This window comes from Urocampus carinirostris, chromosome 11, assembly GCF_059441175.1.
Source record: "Urocampus carinirostris isolate Australia breed hairy pipefish chromosome 11, RoL_Ucar_1.0, whole genome shotgun sequence".
In the NCBI taxonomy this organism is placed as follows: Eukaryota; Metazoa; Chordata; class Actinopteri; order Syngnathiformes; family Syngnathidae; genus Urocampus; species Urocampus carinirostris.
The window spans coordinates 20,487,836-20,500,759 of NC_142359.1; the positions used below are offsets into that span (position 1 = coordinate 20,487,836).

General features: G+C 41.7%; 1 protein-coding gene across 3 annotated transcripts in view; it reads left to right on the forward strand.

Annotated features, from left to right (window-relative positions):
• The window catches only part of rgs12a (regulator of G protein signaling 12a), a 50,346-nt gene extending 37,939 nt beyond the window's left edge, over positions 1-12,407 (forward strand). For 2 of the 3 annotated variants that reach the window (XM_088347180.1, XM_088347179.1), the window contains exons 11-17: positions 2,023-2,214; positions 5,245-5,318; positions 5,395-5,521; positions 5,672-5,768; positions 7,758-7,816; positions 8,018-8,132; positions 10,147-12,407. In XM_088347180.1, the coding sequence (XP_088203306.1) occupies positions 2,023-2,214; positions 5,245-5,318; positions 5,395-5,521; positions 5,672-5,768; positions 7,758-7,816; positions 8,018-8,132; positions 10,147-10,682 (1,200 nt within the window). In that variant the 3' untranslated portion in view covers positions 10,683-12,407. The remainder of the gene's footprint in view (positions 1-2,022; positions 2,215-5,244; positions 5,319-5,394; positions 5,522-5,671; positions 5,769-7,757; positions 7,817-8,017; positions 8,133-10,146) is intronic. The other variant, XM_088347181.1, reaches the window with a different exon arrangement.
• Positions 12,408-12,924: the final 517 nt, after the last annotated feature.

Below are 12,924 nucleotides of genomic sequence, written 5' to 3' on the forward strand. Positions count from 1 at the left end.
CTTTTTGTACTCTGAAAGTAGTAACCAGCCTTGCTTTTGGTCAACACAGAGAAAACATCTGAAGGTTGTCGTAAGTCTTGTCACACTGTCCGACAAGACAGCCAGAGTTCCGTAGTGGAGGTCGTGATACGCCGCACACACCAGCCAATAAGTCATTGAAGCTTGTTCACGCTACATGAGAAGTGTTGCGTCAAGACGTTTACCCGCGATACGTTGGTCAGGTCAAAATTCTGCTGTCTTCTCGTATTGTGTCCTGGCCGTTAGCGGAAGTCAGCAGCCCCAGGTGCAGAAAAGAAAGAAAGGAAGGCAGAAGTGTGCTCAAAATTGACACCAGTGGCTCAAAACAGGTGCAGGTGTAGAAGATAGGTCGAGAAGGGACAATGACAGGAACATAAAGAAACCCCAAACGAAACAAAGCTAAGGAATTCCATAAACACACAAATGTAAATTTCACAATGCCTGATTGTTTGTTTCTACAGGTTTTCCTAATTTTTCAAAGGATAGCTGTTTAATTTTTGATGGTTTTCACTTTACGTCACGTGCATCCCCGAATGTAAACAATCGGCCATATTGGATGGGTTCAGGTTTGATGCTGTCACAAGTCAACACTAATTTCGTTGGGTGGTGAAACTAATAAGGAATGTGTAGGGAGTTATTTTTTTGTGTGACTTTACCGTTTATTTCAAAGTACTCTTACCTTGGGAGTGAATTTTAGAGCACTTGCATTCCCCCCCTCCAGAGATAGTGGCTGAAAATGTTTCACCATATCCCAGCGAAAATGAGCTTCAAAGAAAACCCCGTGTTCCCATGAAAGCTGGGCCGAAAAAATGCACCCTTATCCGGTGAGCGGAGGGAAGAGATAGGCTCTCCGAATTAACACAATGCGGGACCCTGGGGATGGCCTGGGCACTCAAAAACGCCTTGCCGATGATAAAATCGGGTCTCAGAGAACTCTAACCTCTAGACCACATGCTTTTCTCTCGAGCAGGGGTGTCAAATAGGCGGCCCGCGGGCCGGATCAGGCCCACTAAGGGATTGAATCGGGCCCGCGAGACAACGCTGAGGGAAACGCAAGAGAGAAAAGAGCTGCAGGTTGAAATATGTCCACTTGATGTTGCCAAAGCCACGTGCCTCTTACAAACGCTGTAATTGTATTTCGCTCTCTCTCTCTCTCACTTTTCTCTCTAGCTCGCTCTCTCCCTCGCTCTAACTCCCTCTCTCACTTTTCTTTCTCTCTCTCTTTCTTTTGCTTCTCTCTCTCTTTTCGCTTTCTTTCTCACTCTCTTGCTCTCACTTTTTCTCTCCCTCTCTCACACTTGCTTTTCTCTCTCTTTCGCTCTCGCTTTTTGCTCTTTCTCGCCCTCTCCCGTTCTTCGCGCTCTCTCGCTTTTCGCTCTCGCTTTTCGCTCTCGCTTGTTGCTCTTTCTCTTGCTTTTTGCTCTCTCTCTTGCTCTTGATTTTTGCACTTTCTCTCTCTCACGCTTTTTGCTTTCTCTCTCTCTCGCTTGCTTTTCGCTTTCTCTCTCTCTCTTGCTCTCGCTCTCGGTTTTCTCTCTCGCTTGCTCTTGCTTTTTTCTCTTTCTCTTTCTCTCTCTCTCTCTATCTCTCTCTCTCTCTCTCTCTCTCTCCCTCTCTCTCTCTCTCTCACTAGTCTGGTCCCTGAGAGAATATTTGTTCTATCGTGTGGCCCCCGAGTTAAAATGAGTTTGACACCCCTGCTCTAGATGGGACTTGTTCGTACATCAGTACCTATTTCTATTGTAATTTAGCTCTCATTGTATAACTACAGCCAAATTAGAGCTTTGATTGCCATATTTTGAATGTTAATCACAATAATAACGGGTGAAGTAAACTTACACCCACCCAGCATGGCCTCCACTACTCAGCTTGCCTGGTTGTTGTCCACGTGGTTAGAAACTGTTTATTGTCTGGTGCATTTTCTCAAGTAATAGGGTCTTCAGCAAAACCTAAAAACATTCAACCCCAATAATCTTCTCTGTTCTGTTTTTTTACCACTTAAAGTCCGACAACCGGCACTCCGTGGGCGCATGGGAACGTTCACCGAAACACTGCAGGGTGACGTTGCCCGACGGCTCCTGCTCATCCATCACCCTTCGGGCCGGCGCCTCCATTCGGGAGGTCCTCCAAGTTTTGTGTCACAGCATCAGTGTTAACGTGGCGGCAGTGGATCTCTTTCTTGTGGGAGGCGAAAAGGTGATATGAGACAAACAAAAACACATACTTCATTCAGATTTGTTTTGACATACTATCAATACAAAAAATTGAGTCTTTTCATATTTGTTTTCGTGTACTGTTTGATTGTTAAGTCTGAAAAATACAGGAAAAATTCCAAACATTGCAAATATCCAGGGCACTTAAACCATAATCAGTGAGGCCCTTGGTTTGCACTCAGAATGTCCTACCCCCCGTTTTCAAATATATTCCCATACGCTCAATAATTTATTTTTTACATTGGGTGCAAATGACCTTTCAGATTGATTCACGACAGTTACGGATCGGATCATTGTTTGATCTGAAAAAAAAAAAAAAAAAAAACAGGAAAAACAGAACTTCAGTTTTCTGTTTATTATGCACGACACTTTTAAAACGTTAATGTATAAAACAAACTTGAACAGGGAATGTGAATTAAGTGGAAACATGTACAGTATACAGACCCCTCCCTACTTATGAACAAGATAGGCTCCGGACGATAGTTCGTAAGTTGAATTTGTACACAAGTTGCTTCAGTGCTACATTTTATATGTTTAAGGTTTATATAAGTATGTTTAAGGCTTGTATAAGTAATCTGTATTGTTTTTTACTAAAAAAATAAACATTTCATAAAATAATATGTTCTATAAAGATGAAGTTGAGTTTAACTTATTTTTGAAAGATACGCTTCAAGAGGTCCTCCTCCGCGGTAAAAGTGACCAAAAACACGCGTTCCGACCATTTTTATCAACCACATCAAGCTTTCTTATTCCACTTTCTTTTCAAAAGAAACGACTCACCTCTTCTTTACACTTTACACCAACCTTATGGATGCACCTGATATTTAACAATAAAAATGTCTTAGCGCACTGGAGATACAGTATGAAATGTTTACACACGAATTAGGAAGAGGAAGCAGATTTTTTTACTTCCGGGTGGATGCTGGATGACCTCTCACAGCTCCACACGCCGGTAGCGGCAGAAAGAAGCCCTACAGTACTGTCCTGTACCCGGAAAAAGGTGCACACAATACAAAGTCCAACTTACAGCAATGTCAGGATATTTTTCGACATCCCGAAAAAAATGTTGGTACCTACCGTTTTACGTAAGTTGAATGGTCATAAGTAGGGGAGCGTCTTTACCAGGTTTGTGTTAGAAAACAATAGTGCCACCATGAGATTGGTACCATAACATTTAAACAAGGTTAAAGTCGGTTCCTGATGAAATGGAGGTCTACGTATCACTTAGGACTTTAAATTTAAACTTAACAAGGTTAATTATTAAGCAATAAACAATACATGAACTGAAGACAGCAAAAAAAGGCGTTCTGACCACACAAGCTGATATTTCAAGTGAGACAAGGAGAAAATAACATGTACACTGTGCAACAGATCTACAGCCACAAAATGTCATGAACTGAATTGTGAACGTAACATAACCGCAGTGGCATACAGATTTGCGGCAAATTTGCAGACAGTTTTGGTGACGTCTAGCTCCGTCTTGCCGGGAACTGTATTAAAACCAGATTGGGTCCATACTTTGGGTTTAGAATTTATGGGCGGCCTTAGTTCTCGTTTCTCGTTTTCTTGGTCCATTTTCCTCTTCGGTTTGCTTTCGAGGGCTTTCCAAAATTCTGCAGTGGTACGTGGTTTTCAATCTTAAAGTTGCGCCGCCATAACAGATAAAACATGTTGTTTGCTTCTGCGTGTGCGTATCTGCGCGTTGACGTCATTTTCTCGACAAACTGGCATGGGTGGTCACAAAGGGTGGTAAAAAGAAAAAAGATGGTAATCACGGATGTGAAAAGTATTTGCAAATATAAAAAAATATTCGCAATTAGACAAATATGTCATATTTGCAACAGTCCTATTGCTTTCCTGCATTTTTACATACTGGATATGACATCACAAACATAGATTCCTGGGAGAAATGTCGATTTTAAAATCGCCAAAAATAAAATCACAATACATACATGTATTGATTTTTTTGTCCTACCCCTAGTGTGAAAGCATCATTTTTCTGTTTGCTACGACAACAAAAAGACTGGTGCCTCACTTGTGCTATTGAGCTGCTTACACAGCTCAGAGAATGACATTTTGTGAAATTGTTCTCTAAAAATGAACATGAGGGGTATCTTATTTTGAACATCACGATTCACTGAGGACAGCATGGCGGCGCAGTGGTTAGCGCGTGTGCCGCACAGTTCTGAGTTGCATGTTCTCCCCATGTTTGCGTGGGTTTCCTCCGGGCACCCCGGTTTCCCCCCAAATTCCCCAAAACATGCATGTCAGGTTAATTTGCCGGTTCAAATTGCCCGTAGGTCTGAATGAGCGAGTGAGTTGTCTGTCTCTGTGTGGCCTGCGACTGGCTGGCAACGAGTTCAGGGTGTCCCCTACCCACTACCCGAAAATAGCAGGGATGTGCTCCAGCACCTCCTACTGAGGATAAGCGGTGCAGCTAATGGATGGATGGACGATTCACTGATCCTTTAACCGCCTGGGTTTTCGAGGCACCACTCCCTTTAGTGTGTCTTGGACTAGTACATCCTTCCACAGGGGTTTGGGGTTTGCTTGCACTCCATGAAATAGATAGTACTGGTTACCAGTAGCTGGAGAAACCTCATGATCTGGCTCAGATACAGCACCTTCATCATCTGATTGCCATTGTTGTCAGTGCAAAGTGTCTTGCTGCATGTTCAAGATCCCAAATCACTGGGGAAAAACCTCAAAGGAGCTGCAAAGACCACAATTACAACATCCCCTGATCTGAAAACCTACATAAAGGCAAGGAAAAAAACAAAAAAAAATTAAAACCTAATCCCCCTCCCTAGATGACCAGACTGCAATAGATGTAGCAAGGGCATCAACAGACACAGTTAACATCAAGATTTTTGTATATTAGCGACCAAATCGTAAAATCACATCTCGAACTGACTGAGAGTCAGTACAGGTCAACTTAATTGGCGTTGTATGAATATTAAAGTCAGTTTTAGAACAGTTCAATAAATATATTGTATATGACTTTTCATTGAAGCCTTTGGTGTTGGACCAAGATTGCATGACCCTCAGCTTGCGAGATCTGCGAATGGAGAAGAGGACCTTGTTTCGGTGCGAAACATCAGCACAGCAACGCTTTGTTCCGTGTGAAAGTTCAATCTTACGACTTTGTTCTCTCTTACTCCAGACTCGACCTGGTGCCCATTAACCGCTCGGTGGGACTAAAAGCCAAACCCACAAAGCCGGTTGCCGAAGTCTTACGCCCCGTGGTGGCAAAGTACGGCCTCCAGCTCAATGATCTGGTGGTGAAAATAGTAAGTTTTGTGGGCTCGGAGTGCCACAGGGTGGAGTACCAAGGCTGCAATTAGTCCTCGTCACTCGAGCGGTTTATTTGAGTCCTGTGGCTTTCTACTTTTATCCCGTTTTCTGCTAGCAGTTTAAACACGTCATCTACTATGTTGTAGAGCGGTCAGACTGAACCTTTGGACCTGGGAGCACCCATATCCAGTCTAGATGGTCTGCGCGTTGTTCTGGAGCGCGTCGAAGCAGCTTCGAGCATAGGTAAGGCCCTTTACTGTTTGTCATAGGGCTTTTGCAACAAAGTGGTCATAAATTTTGGATTTTACTACAAAGCCATGGGTGTCATGCATACGGCCCACGGGCCGAAATTGGCCTTACATCAGATTTGATCCTGCATTCCAGACAATGTTGAGAGAAGCACATGAGAAAAATAAGCAGAATAACGCCAACAATGACCTGCTGTTTTAATTATGTCCACTAGATTACAGGCACAACTGCCCAAAAAAAATACCCACTGTTGATGTATTTGCTGACTACCATTTATCAACCAGAGAGCATTTGAGGAAACACCCATTCCAATGTTATTTTCCTTGAAATAGAAGTCATGGAAGCGCTGTTTAAGGCAATATGATTGCGCTAAGGTGTGGCACTAAGCAGGTATTACATCCAATGGAAGAAGTCACGGCAGATTTTTCTTTTTGTTGTCATTACATTTGACAGTGTTTGGCAATATGGTATTGGCCTTCTCTTAACCTTCTTGCATAAGAAGTTGTCTCGTTTAGGCACACTTCTTGTGCATTTACTTCTACCATGTGGCCTCTGATCTAAAAGGAGTTTGGGACCTCTGCTCTAAGCAGATTAATAACAGACATGAGCAGATATATTGCTAATAACAATATGATCGTTTGACTAAGCACATCGATAAGGCCCTACAATGTGATGCAAACAGACAAATCACTTTTTTGTGACAATATTTTAATATAGTGACAATTATATTTATCTTACTAAACTTCTATTAATTCAAAGTAATACTGAATTACGAGATAGTGAGGAATTTCATTGGATTTGGTTAAAAAAGTAATAAGTTCCAAAATGTATGGAACACTGATATGAGAGCAGGCAGATTACTTTTATATTCCATAGTAAAGTGCAACACAACAATCTGTTTTAATAATTCAGCATTTATGCAACACAGCCAGGTAGTTTACATTTGATACTCATACTTATCATCACACTATCTCATCCATCCATTATTTGCACCGCTTATCCTCAGTAGGGTCGCGGGGGTGCTGGAGCCCATCCCAGCTATCTTCGGGCAGCAGGCGGGGGACACCCTGAACTGGTTGCCAGCCAGTCGCAGGGCACACAGGGACAGACAATTCGCTCGCTCAGTCACACCTAGGGACAATTTGGACCGACCAATTAACCTAACATGCATGTTTTTGGAATGTGGGAAGAAACCGGAGTGCCCGGAGGAAACCCAAGCAAGCATTGGGAGAACATGCAAACTCCACACAGGAAGGTTTGATCTCATGACCTCAGAACTGTGCTGCACTGGCGCTAACCACTGCGCAGCCGTGCTGCCCACTATCTCATACAATCTGTAATTAAATAGAATACGTCATCATAATGTTTTTTTTGTTTCATGCAATCAAGCAACAATGTAAAAACAACCTTTTTGTTAGGTGCTTTACAAAAAGCTAAACAATACTTAAACATCATTAATTATAGGTCAAAATAAACGGCTAAATGGTGTGGAATTCAAAGAACAGCAACATTATTGGCTGGTTGTGACAGTGATATAAACATAATAGTCAAACTAGTGAACTGGCAGAAATTAGAAGGAAAAAGAGGGAAACAGACAGTGTGAGAGACAGAAAGAGATTGAGCCAGGGAGAGACAGGGAAGGACAGAGAAAGAAACAAATCGAGGAAGAGACAAAGTAAGACAGACACAAGTTAGAAAGAGAGAGGAAAAGACAAGGAGCGACAGAAAAAGAGAGACAGAGTTAGAGGGTGAGAGTGAGAGAGTGAGAGACAGACATGGAAGAGAGAAACAGACCACATGCCCATACTGACAATTTAGATTTTTATACTCACATGCTGTATCTGGTTATGTTCCCTATTATTATTATTATTGTGGTTCTTAATACGATTATTTTCTTATATTTAGATTTTATCTCGTCAAAAAAAAGATATTTGAGAAACTTGAGTTAGAGAACGCTGTCTTACATACATTTGTGGTCCACAGATGCCTTCAAGAGCTCCTCCCTGAAAAGCCAACCGCCAAACAGAAGCCTTTCAGCAGCGGTAAGTCTGCGCCATTCGCGGTACCCCTCTCCATTCACCAACATTAACAACTTGGATGAGGCGACAAGCGGGCATTTCCAGTTCACTCTAACGTGGCTGACTAACCGACTCACATCCTCGTAAGCGGCGGCCAGCGGAAAAGGACGGCGCTGTCCCCACTTGGAAGTCCCCTTAACGGCGTTATCGTTGTTGCGTCTGCAGGCAGATGAGAGGTCAGCAGCACCTAAGGAGTTTTGCGGGCGAGCGGGTGGACCGGACTTGGCACTCCCTGGCGAAAAGAGAAAACAGAAAAAGATAAATATAGATGAAGCCGAAGGTAAACTTCCCTTGTCTCATCTGTTACTGCTCAGCCCCGGAATCACAAACTAAAGATCAATCCAAAATAGCCGACATCTTATTGTTGGCATACCCTCGTGCAAATTTCAGAACAGGCTGAGCCGATGATTTTAAAGTCAAACTGTGGTCACTTGCAGGGATTTAAACTCTAATTTTGAGTAATTTCCTTTTGATCACACAAAGAGTTGCAAAGCCCTTTTTAATGTGTAGCCTGATGATAAGTTAAAACTTTAGTAGACATTCAAAATAAGGAGAGAAGACCTCAACGTATTTTGATCTTGCAAAGACGATACCTTCAGATGAGAAAGTCCAACCCATTTTAAATGCTGTCCCCTTAACCCTTTCTTTTTATTACATATCTTAGGTTACAAAAGGAGATCAACCCTAAGGGATGTGGGAATCAAAGAACAGCAGCATGATTGGCCAATAGTGATGAAAAGATCAATACACTAATGTGCAATAATAGTCAAAATAACAAACTGGCATCCTACGATTTCTCTTTTTTGCATGTTTTGAATATTAAAAACAGAATATACATATCACCTGACCAATGAAGCGTCTCCTCTACTTGCATCTGCTGTAATAGAAATATAGCTCTTAGCCGATAGCAGCACTAGCTTAAGATACGAATCAGCCGGCTTCGGGTGGGTAAAACTGTTATTAGCAGTGTTTGCCAGCGTTCGCCATTCAAATGAAGACCATGATTTGGGATGCATGTTTGCTTTTATTACTCGGACATTGTGTTTTATTTTGGGCCTCCTAGAGGTAAAAAAATCTGTTAATAAAATTATATTGATTTGAAACATTCAAACATGAATTTTTAAAATATTTATTTTATGCGGCTTATATGATTATCTGCCATCTTGCTGCTAAAGGTACCCCCAAAAATGGAAAACCTTGTGAAAGCCTGGCCATAAATATGAGAATAAAAAGGGTGCAGTTTGGTCACTTTGAGTCGCCGTAAGTTATCTTCTTTCTTGTGCTTTGCAGACTACACAATACAGAGACATCTAGTGGTCAAATATTATTCAGTGACCTTTTAAGTACGCCACAGTTATGCTATGTACTCAGACGTTTTTAGTTTGAGGAACAAGAAACCAAGCAAAAAAATTAAGACTATGAACATTATTTGCGAATATTACGTGACCTAGTTTTTCTTTCCAGATAACTATGCATTTTGGGCCTATTCAAATTATACTCTGAAGTAATCTATAGTCTACACCAGTCTTAAACTCGCGGCCCAGGGGCCATTTTTGGCCATCATGATTCCCCTGTCTTAATAAGGGATTTAATGGGACAGTTTGTATTATTTTACCACTATTTGTTGTAGTGTATGTTGTGCAACCAAAAGCGATTGCTAAAATACACAAGTAAGAATGAAAATTACAGAGACTCAAAGTAAGCATAAAGCACCATTTTTCCTCTTTTTCCTTTGGCACAGCGTTTTGCCAGGTTTTTGTTATTTTGGGTACCTGTAGCAGCAAGACGGCTGACAATTATGTCCTCTCCCTCTAAGTAAGGCTCATATTTTTTAAAAGAGTACTTTCTTGACCTGCCGGCATTAAAAAAACGAATAAGACATACTCTCCTTTTAAGTGCAGCCTTTGCTGATTATGGATTAATATATTACTGATTGATTATTCCTCATAAAAAATACTAATGCTTTTTTATCTCCAGATCTTGTGTTTTGGGAATTAAAAAATGTTATTTGAAAATAGTGGAGTGTTTTATCCGAATTTTTTTTTGTGGAAAACCTGATTTTGCCCGACCTCACCCAGACCCAACCTCCGGCGGCCTCCAGGATAAAATGAGTTTAACACCTCTGCTCCTGATACAACAGAACATAGTCTTTTTCTTTGGAGGACTGTCTTCAAAAGCGTGTCTTTTCATAGTCTGACTTTGGTGTCTGGGGTCGCTTTTCTTGCCTATCTGCATGCCAATTGAATCCACTCTTTGCCAAAATAACTGAACGCAAAATGTTCTTGCCCTAATAGAATTCTTTGAGCTGCTGAGCAGGGCACAGAGCACCCGCGCCAATGACCAACGTGGACTACTGACCAAAGAGGATTTGGTACTTCCGGATTTCTTACGCGTGGCCCCCCTGCCGTCTTGTCCTCCCTCGGAACCGACGTGTTCGACGCCGACCTATCTGAAGGATAGCGGTTACCCTCGCGGGCCGCTGGCCTCGGGCCTCCGCTCCGAGAGTCTGGACTCCTCCCTCGGACAGGCCGGGGCCAGGCGGTGCCTGATGCCCCCGTCTCGGCATTCCCCCTTCGTTTCCCACTTATCCCCGGTCTCGCGGAACCCGGACGTTCGGGTCGGGCTCCGCACGGTGGTGGAGGACGCCCACACGGACTTAACGCTGGTAGGGGAGGGCGACATCAGCAGCCCCAACAGCACGCTCCTGCCCGCGTCACCCTCACCTATGCCGTCCTTAGAGGGAAGCCTGCCCGAGGCCAACTTCACCCCGCCGCCTCCCTGCCCCCACCCCCAAGAGGCGGACTCAAAGTCCTCACTGGGTACCGCGTAATACACAGGTCCTTCTGTTTCCTTTCTATAATTCCTCCTTTTGTGCACTTTAATAGATTTGGATCCTCTGGTTGTTTATCCATTGATTTACATACACTATCTTGTAAATATTTGGCAAGGGATTTGAATTTTTAGCAGTAAACGTTTCATAAAGACCTTGGCTTTAGTAATTGAATGTCATTCAACAGCATTTTGTGGTAGGGGTGTCAAACATAAGGCCTGGGGGCCAGATCCGGCCCTTCAACATATTTGATTCAGCCTTCGCGATAACAGTGAGAGAAATTCAAGAAAAATGAGCCTCAAAGTCAGGCGCCCCTCCCAAAGCAAACCACCCAATGCAGCTGTGATTTATCAACCAGAGAACATTTGAAGGAACACAACTTCTTATGTTATTCTCTTTTCCACAATATTTGGTACTTAACTGCGCTTATTATCCTCCGTGATTGGAAATATTGATTGGCACGTGAATTTAAAAAATACATTAAAAATAGCACCTGGATGTCATTGCAGAAATTTAAAGAAGCTTTAGGTCCTTCCTTGAAAATATATTAAATCTAAAATTTGATTGAATTGATGGGTCATTTATATCAACGTTGTAAAACATTACATGCAAAGAGACTGGACATGGCTATACAAGGTAAACATTTAATAAGGATTTTAAAGAGAAAAAAAGATAAACAACTATCTTTCCCACTTCTTTTCTTCCTTCCTTTCGTCCTTTCTTTCTCTCTTCATTTTATCCTGTCTTTCTTCTTTCTTTCTCTCTTCCTTTTGTCCTATCTTTCATTATTTTCCCCTCATCCTTTCTTTCTTTCTCTCTTCCTCTCATCCTGTCTTTTTTATCTCTTCCTTCAGCCCTATCTTTGTTCTTTCTTTAGTCTCTTGCTCTTTTTCTCTCTTTCTTCCTTCCATCCTGCAGCCCTTTGAGACACCTTGTGAATAAGGGCTATACAAATAAACATGACTTGACTTCACTTGACTATCAGGATAAAAGGTAGAAAAATATTCACAAAATAAAGCTTAGAGACTGGACTCAGTAATATTAAGTGCAATATTCCTGAATGAAGAAGATAAGTGCATCGTAACAATTGTATCAGGAAAATATAAATATAAATAATATGTAGTGGCAACACAAAACCCAAAATAAGTCACAGAGTATATATTTTCAGAGCTTCATAAAACCCAAATTAAATCGCAAGATAGGTATTCACAGTTTTGTGTGCTCCTTTAGGGTGGTGATGGCCATGAAGAAGAAGCAACGTTTACAAATCATCATCATAATTTAATTGCGAGCCTCCAGCTAAGGCCTTTAATTTACTTCTCCGGCCCTGTGAGAGTGCTTTTCGTCAATGTGGCCCCAGAGCTGAAGTAAGTTGACACCCCTGCAATAGTGGAAGATTTACTGCTTTGGGTTTGTCCCTAAGGTAACATAAAATGCACCAAAAATATTTTTGTGATTGCTGGTGTATTCATAATTTGAACTGAGTCAAGTATAAATACTGAGTACAATGTGGGTGATGTATGTTATGAGTGATCAAGTCTTCTAAGTTGATTTAAGATTTAACTCCACTTTCATGAAATCAAGTGAAAGATCATTTTACTTACTGGATTTTTCTTAGTAATATGGAAGGATTTTGATGTTTAACTTACACCACCGTTCAAAAGTTTGGAGTCATCCAGACAATTTTGTGTTTTCCATTAAAAGATCTCACTTGTATTTATCGAATATGGTGTTCATTGTCTGTTATTTTGCCCATGAAATCACTTTCTTTTGTTGTCTATAGCTTTTTCTATATCACTCTGGTTTGAGGCCCAATATCTCTGAGTCGCTTGTTGACACTATTGTTTTGCAGGTGCTATTTAACCAAACTGTTAGTTGAGGACCCATATGGTGTCTACTTCTCAAACTTGAGGGTCCAATGTACTTGTCATCGTGCTTGGTTGTGCCTCCCACTTCTCTTTCTACTCTTTGCTGTTCTCCGAAAGGAGTAGTACACACTGTCGTAGAAGAACTTCAGTTTCTTGCATGGAATAGCCTTCGTTTAGACTATCCAGTTCCACATGAAGGTTCTCTTTTTCTGAGAGTTGAATCACACCCACAAATGTGATGCTCCACATACTGGACTAGCTCAGAAGAAGGTCCGTTTTATAGCCTCTTTAACCAGTAAACTGTTTCCATCTCTGCTAAAATCTCAACACAATTAGCAAGCACGACATATTATTAGAACAGTGGAGTGCTGGTT